The following is a 16352-nucleotide window of genomic DNA, read 5'->3' as shown; positions in this document are numbered from 1 at the left end:
CAACCACCGAGAAAATGTAAAGTCGCAAAACGCACAAGATTAACTATTTCAAGTCAATCATACACAGATTCAGAATCTAACGCACTTTATTTCAGGAATAATAATAACGGAGTCAAAATGTGGCTGCGGAGAATTATTTTAAGATTATATGGGGGGACGGTCCATACCTAGGAAAGATAATAACCGCTGGTGGAGCGTTATACAGAGCAAATTTACAGAGTCAGGCCTTCGGGGATAAAACAGAGCAAAGTCATCAATCATGCTTCAAATGCAGTGTTTAGACTTCTCTCCAAAATTTAATCCTTTGCAAAAGCCTGGTGAGTCTCTTTGTAACCCCAAATGCCATCAGTGGTCTTCTACTTTAATAAATTTTATGAACACTAATCATCTTCAGGTTGCTTTAAAACAATTGCACCGCCATTGACACAGAGACACGGCGCCGTCGCAAACACAAGTCTGAGCAACAAGTCCCCATCAATCAAATGCTCCTCCCAAAGATCATTTCATTTACCGAATCAAAACAAAATTGCACTCAATAATGAGGGTATAATTAGCAATAGAAATCATCAGAAACCATTGAACAAACAGCTTGTTCCTTTGGCGTTGCAAGATGGTTATGCATTACAATCCGAGGATGCTAATACAGCAGCTGCAGCTCCAAGCTTCTTGGAAGTTTTCAAGAAGAAGCTCATTGCAATCAACCATCTAGTTCGTACATACACTTGGGTTAACATTGTGAGTTGCTTCTTATACAGAACAAATAATGATATGAAGTTTTTTCATTTTCTTTTTCTTTTAATCCTTTCTAGATTCACAGAAATGAGATCCTAGTTTTGATTTTACAGGTTTTTGCGAATGTATCAGTTTCTTTACTTCCAGTACAAAGTCTTGCTGATTTGACTCCAAGATTTTTCATTGAAATATTGAAGGTAAATATTGTTTATTAAGTACTGAGAGAGAATTAATAAAAGTTACAACTACGTATTGGGAAATGATTGTTTGAATAACAATTCATCTTGATATATACTTCTGGTCATAGTCCCCACATTACTGATGAACACTTTTCTGACGGCCTTAAACCAGATTTGTGACGTTGAAATAGACAAGGTATATATAAATATAAATGATGCTCAGGTCCAGACGTCTGGATTTTCTAAATTTAAACTAAAACTAGAGTTGTATATATTGTTTGATTCCAGTTTAAATTCGAATTTTACAAAATCTGAACAATCCTATCTGACCATGACTCCATACATGTATATGTTGAGATATTATATATATGCTCCTTTGATTTTTATCTACTTATTTGTTTGTTTTTGCTAATAAATAAACTTAACATTGTTAAAGATTAACAAGCCGTATCTCCCGCTTGCTTCCGGGGACTTGTCAATGGGAACTGCAATGGCAATTTGTATAGGAAGTGCAATCTTGGTAAGCAGCTGACAGCAAAATTTTTTGCAGTAATCTAATAAATCAATTTAAGTCTTTTTAATTTGTGATCATTTTTAAAATCATTTACTGATCCCAATTTTTCAGAGTTTTACTTTGGGAATTATGTCTGGATCTCCACCACTTCTCTCGATCCAAATCTTGGGTTTTCTAAGCGGATGCGCTTATTCCTGCCAGTAAGTGCACCAGTTGCATGCTGCTGTAACGTAATTTAATAAACATTATATTGCCCCAAGGGTTTGGGAGAGAAATTTTCAAGCGGTCTATTTTACTATTCACTTGATTTCGACTATTAGAGAAATAAGGATTAAAAAATTAATTTAAATTTTATCGATCTGCTGCCTTTAATTAAAGAAAAAATAATTTACAAAACATAATATTAACCCAATCTAAAATAATAGTTTAATTGATTATTCTTAATCATGATGGCAGCTTCCCTTTCTTAGATGGGAGTCACATACATTTATGGCTCCACTCTGTCTCGTGATTATGATGGGATTGACGGCATTACCTTTTTGCATGCACATGCAGGTATATGTGCAATTGATTCATCTTGCAAATAATTATCAATTAGATTCCATATCATAATTTTGTGTTTCCCTTTTCATTTTTGTAATTTTTGTGAAGTAGTTTAATTTTGTATATACAGCAATATGTGCTTGGTAGACCTTTCGTAATTACAAGACCATTAATATTCATGGTGGCTATCATGTCCATCTTCGCATTTGTAAACGGACTTCTGAAGGTAATAATTTTAACTTTATATTCCAATTTTATAAGTGCATCAATTCTGATTAATAGAAAATAAATGATTACTATTTTACCTTTTTGTGTGATTATGTTAATAGGATTTGCCGGACGTGGAAGGCGAAAAAATTTTGGCATGAATACGCTGTGTGTCGTTTTAGGAAAAGAAAAAGTAAGTAGATCATAATTATTATATAATATTTAATTTCTTCCCATCAGTTCAAAGAGAATTAAACAAATAAATCTTAGTCAAGTAATAATTGGCTTACAAATTATATTTTTCTTTTTCTGAAAAGGTGCTTCCACTTTGCGTCAATATGATGTTAGTTGGCTACGAATGTGCTCTAGTAGCTGGGGCTTCCTCATCTTTCATGATAAACAAGCTTGTCACTGTAAGAAATTTAGGCCTGTATACTTTTTATGAATGTGTTGATGACCTTGGTCACTTAAAAATTATTATTAATGATTTTCCGTTTAATTTCTTGCAGATAATTGGCCACAGCATACTTGCTTTGATTTTGTGGATTCAATCTAAAAAAGTTGATCTCGACAATTTTGAATCAACATTTGGTTTTTACATGTTAATTTGGAAGGCAAGTGATCGATTACTCTCCACTTGTGATTACTGAGTTAAATCAATTAATCAATTTCCATTACTTAATTACTTCTTTAATTAGTGATTTAACTTCTAACATAAATATGTTGTTTATTTGCATTAAAATTATGTTGAATACATCCTTATCCATTTTCTACGATAAGAACCAGAGAAATTAAGAAGGCTGCATTGTTTTCGGAATCTTCGTGTTCTGCTTACAATAATTGTTGTGTTATGATGTTGTATTTTCAACTAGCCCTCAGTTTAATGAGTGAATTAAGTATTTTTTTTTAATTTATTTGGAATAAAGTGAGCTGTACTGAAAAGTACCCAATTTTTTAAAATTTTAATATATGCCTTAATATGGCACCTTCAGATAATATTTTATTATATAGCTTTAATTATTAATTTTTAAGTAATCTCGACAGAACGAGTGAAGATTTTTTAATGAAAAGAGAAAGATTTATTTGTATTTATATGTTATCTTATTTATTATTTTTATCTTACCCGTCGATACAAAAGTTTGGTTCATTGATGTGATTAGGCTGTGAAAGCTCCTTGAGATAGTGCTATATAACTCCCAAATTCAGGTGCTTTGATTTGTGAAATATGAAAATTGTAAGGGTGGCCGGGTTGATGACAACTAAAGGAAAAGGAGTTAAAGGAAGAGAAAGAGATTCTAGTTTGCTTTCTATGCTTGAAAACTACTTGTCTTGCAGGTTTACCCTATTATAAATCAAAAAGTTTTGTCATTGTTAATTAAATTGAATTATTCAATAGAAACCCGTATTTTATAATTCTCTTTGGGATTATTTAGCAAAATTACTTTTGTAGAGTCATTTAAATTAGAGTATCATCTAATCTCACTGTAAAGTGTTATTAAAATCTTATTGAGCCGTTTGTATTAAAATGAGATCTAATCACATTTTAGTTAGAGCGTAATCTAATTGTGTTGGCTTGGCCTAGTCCTAAAATGATATCTAATGTTGATGAGCATATAATACATACATATTTTACCATTAATTAAATAATTGTTAGTTATATTTATTTGTTATTTTTAATTAATTGAATTATTTTATTGAATAGGAAATTAATTGGAGATTATGGATAAAAAGAGCATAAAGGAGTTTAATTTGTAAGCATTAAAGATTAATTGATTTTTGGAAGGAATTAGACATACATGCATGTGGAATTAAGAGGAAATCAACACAAGAATCAAGTATAAACTAAGGTAATATTCAACCCTTTCTAAGAACCATATTCATTGTCAATCAAATTCTTATCACTGGCTAATATTCAAAACAATGTTTTTTTTTTTTTTTTTGTAAAAAGAAAAAGACGAAGTAACAAAAACTAAGTTCGAAATCCATCCCCCACACTTAATTCTTACATTGTCCTCAATGTAAGCCTAAGCTAACAAAAGACAGAATTAAACATGGGAAAATGAGATGAGACACACAAACAGAAACAAACAAAATTCAACACAACGTAGGTAAAGTAAATGAGAATGAGAGGGAGAAAAATCAAATCTGTTATGGCATGCTCTCAAAATCTTTTCTCCAGCCATTGGGTTGCCTCCCAATAAGCGCTTAGTTTATTGTCCTCAACCTGACCTGGTTCTCAAGTTCCACTCATCAACGTACGCATGTTCATAAAGTGGAGCCTCCTCTACATTGAGTGTTTGAAAATTTTCATAGTAAGGCTTCAACCTATGACCATTAACTTTGAACTCTTTACCTGTCTTTAAGCTCCTGATCTCAACTGCACCATGAGGAAAAACATTAATAACAATAAAAGGCCCAACCCATCGAGAACGTAACTTACCTGGAAACAACTTAAGGCGATAATGGAATAGCAGAACTTTCTGTCCAACTTCAAAATTCTTTCTCAAGATCTGCTTGTCATGAAAAGCCTTAGTCTTTTCCTTATAGATTCGTGAACTCTCATAGGCATCATTTCGAATTTCCTCTAATTCTTGCAATTGGAGCTTTCTGTGTTGGCCGGCGGCGTCCAGTTCCATGTTACATTGCTTCACAACCCATCATGCTTTATATTCAAGTTCCACTGGAAGATGACAAGGCTTACCATATACCAACCTGTAGGGTGACATACTGATAGGAGTTTTATAAATGGTCCTATATGCCCAAAGTGCATCATCAAGCCGTAGACTCCAGTCATTTCTATTCGGATTAACTGTCTTTTCAAGGATTGATTTCACTTCCCTATTAGACACCTCAACTTGCCCACTAGTTTTGGGATGGTAAGATGTAGATACCTTGTGAGTGATGTTGTATTTTCGAAAGAGGGCTTCTATTGACCTGTTACAAAAGTGAGTGCCTTTGTCACTGATAATTGCCTTTGGTGTTCCAAACCTTGTAAAGATGTTACTCTTTATAAAATCTACCACAATCTTAGAATCGTTAGTTCGGGTGGCTTTTGCTTCCACCCATTTTGAAACATAATCAACCGCAAGAACAATATAGAGATTACCAAATGATGAAGGAAATGGTCCCATGAAGTCGATGCCCCAAACATAAAAAATCTCAACTATAAGAATGGGAGATTGTGGCATTTGATTTCTAGGTCCCAAATTACCTGTTCTCTAACAACGATCACAAGATTTGCAAAACAAATATGCGTCCTTAAATAGTGATGGCCAATAAAAACCGCTCGCAAGTACCTTAAGGGCTGTTCTCTTTGGTCCAAAATGTCCTCCACAAGCCAAAGTATGACAAAAGGTGAGAATAGAAGTAAATTCAGTTTCGGGTACGCACCTTCTAATAACTTGATCAGAACAATGCTTCCACAAGTATGGCTCATCCCACACATAGTACTTGGCATCACTCTTGATCTTGGCCTTTTGTGCACGGGTTATCTCTTTTGGTACTGTCCTGGTAACCAAGTAATTGACAATATCTGCATACCAAGGAGTAACTATACCTACATGTAATAACTGCTCATCTGGAAAGTTCTCATGCAATGGAAGTGCATCTTCGTTATGGATAAGTCGACTCAAATAATCTGCCACTAAATTCTCAGAACCTCTCTTATCTAGAATCTCTATGTCAAATTCTTGCAATATAAGTATCCATCGTATAAGGCACGGTTTGGCATCTTTTTTTGTGAGCAAGTACTTAATAGCTGCATGGTCAAAGTAAACAATTACCTTAGATCCAATTAAATAAGAACGAAATTTCTCTAAGGCAAAGATAACTGCTAAAAGTTCTTTCTCTGTGGTGGAGTAGTTAAGTTGTGCATCATTCAATGTACGAGAGGCATAATAGATGACATGAGGAAGCTTGCCCACACGCTGGCCCAACACGGCTCCAACAACATAGTCACTGGCATCGCACATAATCTCAAATGGTAAATCCCAATTTGGTGGTTGAATCACAGGGGCCGATGTCAAAACCTCTTTTAACTTTTTAAAAGCTCTTTGGCACTCTTCATTGAAGTCAAACGTTGCATCCTTTTGAAGTAAGTTACAGAGAGGTAAAGCTATCTTGGAGAAGTCTTTGATAAACCTGCGATAGAAACCTGCATGACCAAGAAAAGAACGAACCTCCCTCACACTAATGGGAGGTGGTAAGGAGCGTATAAGATCTATCTTAGATTTATCAACTTCAATCCCCTTTTCAGAACATGGCCTAGTACAATACCTTGATTAACCATAAAATGACATTTTTCCCAATTAAGCACAAGGTTAGTGTCAATGCATCGTTTAAGAACAAGTGTAAGGTTATCTAAACATTTATCGAAAGAATCACCATAAACTGTAAAATCATCCATAAATACCTCAATGATGTGTTCCACATAATCAGAAAAAATACTCATCATACACCTTTGAAAAGTGGCAGGAGCGTTACAGAGACCAAACGGCATGCGTCGGTAAGCAAATGTTCCGAAAGGGCAAGTGAATGTCGTTTTCTCTTGGTCTTTCGGAGTAATAACGATCTGATTATAACCTGAGTAACCATCAAGAAAACAATAATGAGAGTGACCACTTAACCTTTCAAGCATTTGGTCAATGAATGGCAGAGGAAAATGATCCTTGCGAGTGGCTGCATTCAGTTTACGATAGTCAATACAAACTCTCCACCCAGTTTGAACTCTAGTTGGCACAAGCTCGTTTTCTTCATTCTTGACCACTGTGATGCCTGATTTTTTTGGAACTACCTGCACAGGACTCACCCATTTACTATCAGAAATTGGATAAATAATCCCTACATTAAGGAGTTTCAGTATCTCCTTTTTTACGACTTCCATCATTGGTGGATTAAGGCAGCGTTGTGCATCTCTCGTTGGTCTAGACCCTTCCTCTAGCAAAATGCGATGCATGCACATGGAAGAACTAATTCCCTTAATGTCGGCAATGGTCCAGCCAATCGCCGTCTTGTGATCTCGAAGCACCCTAATTAACTTTTCTTATTGAACTGGGGTGAGGGTTTTAACAATTATGACTGGAAGTGTTTCATTCTCACCTAAGTAAATATATTACAGGTGTTCTGTGAGTGGTTTAAGTTCTAAGGTAGGTGCCTGCACAATTGAAGGTAAAAGTTTCTCGTTTAATAAAGGCAATTCAAGGTAAGAAACATTATACCCATGGGTGCGTAATGTGACTGCTCCATCTAAGATCGCCATAGCTTTCTCTACCTCATCATCCAACTTTATCAAATTTGCATGTTCCTTAGAATCATCTTTCGTAAGATTTTGCTTATCGCAATTTCAAAACTCTCATTATCGGATAATTCAAAGAAATCCTGCACCAAAGTATTAATATCATCCATGGCAAAAACAGAATGAACATCACTAGGATACCTCATTGCCTCAAAGATATTGAAGCGGATCACTTCACCATCAAATTCCATTGTGAGGGTTCCATCGTGAACATCAATCTTGGCTCGGGCTGTCTTAAGAAATGGCCGCCCCAACAGAATAGGAGTGGGATTGGGTGACAACTCATCCTCCATTTCAAGGATATAAAAATCAGCTGGAAAGACCAATTCATTGACCTGCACAAGAAAATCTTCCATAACCCCCTTCAGGTAAGCATTAGATTTATCAGCCAATTAAATAATTATACCAGTTTCTTCCATTGGACCTAAATTCAAGGAGTTATAAATCGAGTATGGCATAACATTAATTGAGGCCCCTAAATCTAGCATACATCTTTCGAATCTGGTATTACCAATAGTGCAGGGGATAGTGAAAGTACCTGGATCCTTGCACTTAGGCGGAAGTTTTCTTTGAAGTACAGCAGAAACATTCTCTCCAACACTTACCTTTTCATTACCACTCAACTTTCGCTTGTTACTGCATAATTCCTTCAAAAACTTTGCATAACGCGGCACTTGTTTAATAGCATCAAGTAGAGGAATATTTACCTCTACTTTACGAAAGGTCTCAAGGATCTCTTTTTCTTGCTCCTCTTTTTTGGGTTATTTAAATCTGCTAGGAAATGGTGGAGGAATGAAGAGAGTCTTAATTCGAGGTAAGGGGATACTTACCTGGCCAGATGGATCGACTGGCAATGTCGCGTGGGAATCATCTTTCCTTGTTAAAGAAAGAGCCTCAGGTGAGGAATTGGCCACAGAGGGTGATAATGTTGTGGATCCTTTTGATGGCTTAGCTAATAATGGTTCCAATTGCTTTCCGCTCCTAAGAGACATAGCACTAGCATTCTCCTTTGGATTAATTTCTGGTTGAGAAGGTAACTTTCCTGAAGTTCTACCCTCTATCCTACTCATAGATGTGGCTAGTTGGCCAATTTGATTCTCCAAAATGTTGGAGTTGTGTCTGGGTAGTCTGTTGGAATTGCATAGAGTTAGTAGCGAGAGCTTTTACAAGATCTTCCAAAGACGTACCTTGATTTTGAGGAGGTGGAGGTGGCCGAACTTGGTAAGGCTGTTGCACCCGGTGTTGGGGGTAGCCCGGTGGTCGAGACGGTGCACATTAGAAATGCCTTGTTGTTGGTTCCCATACCTAAAATTAGGGTGATCCTTCCACCCTTCATTGTAAAAATTAGAGTAAGGATCATACCTTTGTCTTGGTTGGCCTAGGAACCCCTCAACTGCGTTGGCTTGCTCATGTGAACCCTTTTGGATAGCAGAGCACATGTCAGTCGCATGTCCGACCATAGAACATACGCCACACGGTCTCATTTGTTGCCCTAGAGCTAATTGTTGCACCAAAGAAGTAAGATTTGAAACTTGTTTTTCTAGAGAAGTAGTACTTACCTCATTGACTCGCTTAGGTGGCGGCAGTAGATCGTTCCTAGTGTTGAACTGTTGGGAATTAGCAGCCATGTTAGCAATGAGATTTCGGGCTGCTTCTGGTGTCTTATCCACGAGTGCTCCTCCACTAGCGGCATCAATCATACTCCTATCCATAGGTAGTAGATCCTCATAAAAGTATTGAATAAGAAGTTGATCACTTATCTGATGGTGATGGCAACTAGCACATAGTTTTTGAATCGTTCCCAATAGTCGTAGAGCGGCTCTCCATTATACTGTCGGATTCCACAAATTTTTTTTCGAATGCTGCCAGCTTTTGATGCTGGGAAATATTTCTCCAAAAATAGCTGACGCATCTCATTCCATGTAGTGACAGTACCGGAGGGAAGATAGTACAACCATTCCTTGGCTGAATCTGCCAAAGAGAATGGGAAGGCCATTAGCTTAACTTGCTCTTCAGAAACTCCGGCTGGTTTCATTGTGGAGCAGACCACATGGAACTCCTTCAAGTGCTTATTTGGATCCTCTCCTGCAAGACCATGAAAAGTAGGAAGAAGATGAATCATCCCAGATTTGAGTTCAAAGTTTACTTGAGGGTTTGGATTCTCAATGCATAAGGGTTATTGGTCCAAGTTAGGAGTGCCAACTCTTTAAGTGTTCGGTTGTTATTCTGAGCCATTGGTTCGGTTCTGGGCTGCTTGGTTCTGTTTTCGGGAGTGGAATGTGGATGGCAAAATCGAGTTCTGAATATGATGAGGTTGCTCTAAGTTGTTCGAGTTTCAATCGAATGTCCTCTATGCTCATGAAAATCTAAATATAGAACAAAAAATAACTAATTAAAATAAAATAAATAAATAAAATGAGAAAAGAAATTAAAAAATAAAAATAAAACGAGTGATAATAAACAAACTAGACGCTAGTCCCCGGCAACGGCGCCAAAAATTTGGTAGTGTCGTTAAGGTGCACCAAATTTAAAACCTTACCACTAATATAAATAATTAGTACAGAGCGAGTAAGGATCGATCCCACAGAGACTATGCTAGTTATATTTATTATTAACTCTAAAGCAAGATTTGAAATAAAATAATAGTAGTAATAATAAGAGTAATAATAATATAAATTAATCTAACTAAATAAAATGCCAATTATAAATAAAAAGGGGGTTTATGAATTTTTAACTAAATAGTAAGAAATAAAGAAATTAAAACTACGAACAATAATTTAATAAAAACTCTAATTAAATGAGAAAGAAATAATAATGATGAAAACTTTGGTTAAAGGATCATTCGCCACCACCAAACATGCACATAATATATCAATTCTATCATCAATTTATACTAAAACTATCAACCGTAGACAACAATAAGCTTTGTTAGTCTCAATCTTTCCTTAGTGTGTCGTTAGGCAAAATAAGCTCTTCACCTAATCTCTAACCATTAAATAATTTAGAACAAGCTCTTTAAATTTAAGATAAGAGAAGCATTAAAAAGAGAAAGATATTAGGTTGATCTAGGCAATAAACACACAAGCTCGGATTATTTAACCTAGGTTATGTTCTTCAATTGAAATCACTAATTCCAACCTGCTACTAATGATTAAAATATCAAGACAATTACGGATCAAGAATTTTAATCTAGCAATAAAATTTATTCAAGTCCTATCTAATTGGCCACTCAAATAAAACAAGAATAAACCATGAACATTAATTATAGAAGAACATAAACAATCTCAATTAAATAAATTGAATGATAGAATTTAAATTTAATTGCACAGCATGTTTAGGGTTTTGAATTCACCCTCAACCAAATAAAAATTTAGCCTAACATAATTGAATTGGGAATAAGAGAATTGACAAAACCAATCATGGAGATTAATTCAAGTGGCTGCCTTTTTCTTCAATTGAATTCCAGCTGTTGATTTTTTTCTTCTTCTTGCGGCTGTTGATTTTCCTCTTGCTGCCGAATTGGATCTGCCCTCCTCTCCTTTTCTGTCCAACGGCTGCAATCTCCTTTTATAATGTTAGTTGACCGAATTCTTCTCCAACAAGAATAAAGAAATCCTTTTTCAATTCTAATTGAAATCCTTTTCCAATTTAATGCCACCAAAAGCCATTAATTCCAACTTTTGAAAGTCAATTGTGGGCCCGTTTAAATGCTTTCCACGTTTGCAATGCCATGCACGTGTACTCCAGTTGCCAATTGGAAAAAATTAAATCTTTTAATTATTCAACATTTCTCAATTGGATTAATTGCTTTGATTTCTTCCACTCGGTTTTATCAATTTTTGACTGTATTTTTGTCTTCCAATTTAATCTTTATTCCTTCTCAATTTGAACTTCTTCATGCCCTTTTTATTCATAATCTCCAATTAATTCCCTATTCAATAAAATAATACAATTAATTAAAAATAAGAAATAAAAATAACTAGTAAATCTATAATAAAAGGGTAAAATATGTATATTAATTAATTCCCTATTCAATTAAAATTTAACTAAAATAACTAGAATATTTAAGATCAAAACAAGAAAAAGACAGAGAAATTAATAACAAAATATATGAAAAATATGCACTTATCAATTTGTTAGAATAAATTTTAAAATTCCAATTCACCCCCCCTCTTGGGTTGCACACTTATATTTCAGATTTATACCATGAGTTTACTAAGCTTCGCAGATAAGCTCTCTAGAAATGAGTCTATGAAGTACAAAATTTGTCAAAATTTAGAGATTCTATGAAATTCATATAAAATTGATTAAAATCTATCAAAAACTTTAGTTTTTTTTTTTAATTTAAAACCAACTAATTTCTTTAAGTATTCACTCTAATTTTAAAAAAAGTATAAAAGGGAAAAAAACAAAGTCCATGTCGACTTATACAAAACGTGTTGGCCTATTTAACTAAATTAATATGAACATATATTTGGAATATCATATTTATTATGCATATGCAAATTTATTGTTATATGAATGAAGATTCATGAACAATTAATGATTTAGTTGCAATTAATAACCTAATTTGGTTATACTTTTAACAATTAACATCTTCTAAAATTGCTTTCACGCATTGCTTCGTTGTGACAGTTCAATTAGTAAAAAAAAAAAAAAACTTGGCATTTCAACAATCAACACTCTCATTCGCTTTCGGCAATAATTTTCATAATGAAAACACTTTCATGATTCCCAACTCCGAAAATCCAACCACCATGTGCAATTTTCTCCCATTTGTACAGCCATATGAAAAATATTTAACTCAATATGCAGTAATTTGTGCTGCTTCATTCTTTATTTATTGCCATGGTTGAGATTTAAAACGCAACTTATGGGGTTAGGTCATTTTTGGTTTACTAAAACATTCTATTATTTTATTATCCCAACAATTTTAAAAGTCTGCCTCTAAAATGAAAACATGTGAGCTCCTCAAGTTCGCTAGAGCTATTTCCTGAGCTTCCTATGTTGACTCTCTAAATTAACTCTCATGAGCTCTGTTGAGCTCTCCATGTTATTCTAAATTCAAAACACTCAATTCACCTCCCGAATCACCTCATCAGTTCACCTCCTAAATAATTGCAGTTCACCTCCCAAATCACATCAGCTATATCTCTTGCCCCAAATATCAGAAAAACATACCTAAACCAAGCTTAGCCCATTCTTTCCCTAAAATATAAATTTTATTTATTTTAATCGGATTTGACCTAGATCTAGTGAGAACAACCACTTAATGGATCGAATCAAATCTTAGCGTCAAGATACTTGTTAATATCTTTGCTGGCCATCAATCCTCAGGCTGCTTTAAAACAATTGCATCGCCATTGACAAAAAGACACGGCGCCATCGTAAACATAAGTCCGAGCAAAAAGGCCTCATTCAAATGCTCCTCTCAAAGATCATTTCATTTAACAAATAAAAAAAATACACACAGTGAAGGTATTATTAGCAGTACAAATCGTCAGAAACTATTGAACAAACAGCTCGTTTCTTCGGCGCTACAAGATGGCTATGCATTACAACCGGAGGATGATAATACAGCTACTATAGCTCCAAGCGTTTTGGAAGTTTTCGAGAAGAAGCTCATTGCAAACAACCATTTAATCCGTTCATACACTTGGGTTAGTATTGTCAGTTGCTTCTTACACAGAAAAGTAATTATATGAGTTTATATTCCTTTTTTTTCCCCTAAATTCACAGAAATGAGATTAGAATATTGTTTTTCAGGTTTTTGGGATTGTATCAGTTTTTTTACTCCCAATATAAAGTCTTTGCTGATTTGACTGCAATATTTTTCATTGAAATATTGAAGGTAGATATTATTTATTAAGTATACGGACAGAGAATTAATAAAAGCTACAACTACGTACTCGGAAATTATTACTATTTATTAATGGTTTCGTAATTACGAAAGGTCTATCAAGCACCTATGGCTGTATGTGTGAACCAAAATTAAACTACTTCATAAAAAAAAAGGGTGAAAGAGAAAGAAAAAATTATGACATGGGAGCTAATTAATAATTATTTGAAAGATGAATAAATTGTGTATATACCTGCATGTGCATGCAAAGGTAATTGAAGTGTAAATCCCATCAGAATCACAAGAGAGAGTGGAGCCATGAATGTGTGTGACTTCCATCTGAGACTGGGAAGCCCCAACCAAGATTAACAATAATCAATTAGAATATTAATCTGGATTGGTTTAATATTATGTTTTGTAAACTTTTTTTTTAATTAAAGGTAGGAGATCAACAAAATTTAAATTAATTTTTTAATTCCTATCTTTCCAAGAATATTCGAAATCGAGTGAATAACAAAAGATAAAACCTAAAGATCACTCTGTCAAACTCTTGAGGGCAATTATTAAATTATGTTACAAAGCATGCAACTGGGGCACTTAGGGCAGGGAATAAGCGCGTCCACATACAAAACGCAAGATTTGAATTGAGAGAAGTGGTGGAAATTCAGACATAAATCCCAAAGTAAAACTCTGCAAAAGTGGGATCAACTAATGAATTTAAAAAAGATTAAAAATTAAAAGGACTTGAATTAAAAAAGATTAAAAATCAACTAATGAATTTAAAAAAGATTGCAAATTAAAAAGATTTGAAATGATTTATTAGATTATTGCAAAAGATTTTGCTGTCAGATGCTTATCAAGATTGCACTTTCTATACGAATTGCCATTGCAGTTCCCATTGATAAGTTCCCAGAAGCAAGCGGCAGGAGATACGGTTTGTTAATCTTTGACAATGTTATGTTAGATTTATTAGCAACCCGGATTTTGCCAGCCCTGGTAGTAGCTCTACTTAGGAAGCCTTGAAAAAGGAACATATTAGCTTTTGGAAACAAATATTTCATAAACATTTAGCTTAATTATGTTTTTGAATCAATCTCCAAGATTCACAATTTCGTTTTGTAAATGAAAGGACTGCAGGAAGTAAATCAGTCAGAAGTATATTGTCCTTTTTAGTTTGATAATTGAAATGATGAAATTTCCAATACTAGGATTTAAAGATGAAACGGTTCATGATTTGTAGAGGTAAAATTATTTTAATTTAGTTAAACTGACATTTGTCATTTTATGTAATTTAGTTAATCTTGTCTTATTTATATGATGACTTGCTTAAAATCAATATCCAAAATAGAAAAATGAAGATAATATCCGGACATATTAATTTAGAACTATTTAGATTTCGGGAAAATCTGGACTGTTGATTCCATTTTCAATTGTACATATATATTCACGTGTTTAATTAATGTTATTGGAAATATGAGTCAAGATTGCTTCCTTTTAAGTCTAAAACATGAATAGTAATTGTTGGTACTATTCACATCATTGTTACCATTCATCTAATAGTATTCACAGAATTGTTTTCTCAGCAGCAACCATAAATTCATCAAGGCATGCATGAGGCACTTGTTGTTAAGACCAATTTCTTCTCCTTTAAGAAAATTTTCTAGTTCAAAAAGGACACAAATAAAGCATATTGACCATTAGGACACAGTGACACTATTGTGAGGTCACACTCCAAGCACAACAATTTAAAATAGCAAAGGAAAAATTGATGAATAAAATATGAGATAGAATGGGAGGTAATAAAGATGCCTTGAAGGCTTTGTATATCTCTTTTATACAGAAAAACCCTCTATAATCCTTAATTCAATTTGAATTAGTCACCTATTTTCTTTATTTAATTTAAATTGTCACCCATGTGTTTCATAATTTAATTCTCAAAGAGATTAAGAAAAGAGTGTTTGGTTTAAGAGAAAATCTCAGAGAAATGTATTTCTTGAATCTAGAACTTTTATTCACAACTAAATGAGTACATCTTCATATTTACACACACTATCAACTATAACAATTTGTAACTAATCTATATTTGTTATTACTAAGGTGGCTACAATTCGATTATACACGCATTGTGTGTTAGCAGCTATCTTAACAACTTATGATGTGTTGTCAGTTGAGCTATCACTCTCCTTAATGAACTCTAATGATTTGGCATTGCCGACCTATTTCAGTTTTAGCTTAAGCTTGCTTCTCTTTGCCTTTATATAATCCGAACAATGTGCAACAGCCCCCTTTAAACTTAAGGGATTGAGGAGAACATTAAGTTTGGCTGTTAGAGAGTTGAAGTGATTGAAAGGAGGTTTGGCCATAATATCAGCAACTTGCTCCTGACTTGGTATATAGTAGATGTTAAGCTCCCTTGCAATTACTATATTTTCTGATAAAGTGCATATTAATCTCAATGTGCTTTGTTCTTGAGAGATAAATAGGGTTTTTAGCTAGTTCAATTGTGCTGATGATATCACACCAAATGGTAAGTTTTTCTGTACAATGTACTCCTATTTCAGAAAATAAAAACTATAACCAACTCAACTCTACACTTTGTTGAATCTAAGGATTTGTACTCACTCTCAATACTTGATCTAGTAATGACTGATTGCTTTTTTGATGACTAAGATATCAAATTGTCACCTAGATAGATGCAATAGACACCAATAAATTGTCTGGCATCTAAGTCACAAGCCCAGTCTACATCTATAAACCCTGTAAGCTTCATATCTCCATTTCTAACAAACTTGAGTCATAATCTTGAGCGGCTTTCAAATACCTCAGAAATCGTTTTTATGCCACAAGATGTTGAAGTGTAGGTGCAGACACTTATTGACCTCATTTGTTGGCAATCTCAGGTCTTGTTAATTTTAAGTATTGTTTCCCTCTAACAATACTTCTGTAATGTGTTGGATCTTTAACATAATGACCAAGATTTTCTTGAGCTTTCTTCTGCAATTTCAATCATGTACTCATAGGTGTATCAATGCCTTTGTACTCTAG

At 34.2% G+C, this 16352-nt stretch overlaps 1 protein-coding gene and 1 pseudogene across 1 annotated transcript; one reads left to right on the top strand and one right to left on the bottom strand.

Moving 5' to 3' along the window:
* The first annotated feature begins 191 nt into the window (after positions 1–191).
* LOC127898677 (coumarin 8-geranyltransferase 1b, chloroplastic-like) lies at positions 192–2857 on the top strand (annotated as a pseudogene).
* A 1537-nt stretch (positions 2858–4394) lies between these two features.
* On the bottom strand, positions 4395–4811 carry LOC127902224 (uncharacterized). Its single transcript, XM_052441054.1, has 2 exons — positions 4616–4811; positions 4395–4552 (listed from the first exon to the last, which is right to left on the bottom strand). The coding sequence occupies exons 1-2, from the start codon at positions 4809–4811 to the stop codon at positions 4395–4397; spliced, it is 354 nt and encodes a 117-aa protein (XP_052297014.1).
* Between the last annotated feature and the right edge of the window lie 11541 nt (positions 4812–16352).

This window comes from Citrus sinensis, chromosome 5, assembly GCF_022201045.2.
Source record: "Citrus sinensis cultivar Valencia sweet orange chromosome 5, DVS_A1.0, whole genome shotgun sequence".
In the NCBI taxonomy this organism is placed as follows: Eukaryota; Viridiplantae; Streptophyta; class Magnoliopsida; order Sapindales; family Rutaceae; genus Citrus; species Citrus sinensis.
This window is presented reverse-complemented; position numbering and strand designations above follow the sequence as displayed.

Coding starts and splice junctions, on each gene's coding strand:
- LOC127902224 (XM_052441054.1), bottom strand. CDS start 4,811: ATGGAACTGGACGCCGCCGGCCAACACAGAAAGCTCCAATTGCAAGAA. Junction 4,553..4,615: donor TCGCCTTAAGTTGTTTCCAG/GTAAGTTACGTT, acceptor CTCATGGTGCAG/TTGAGATCAGGAGCTTAAAG.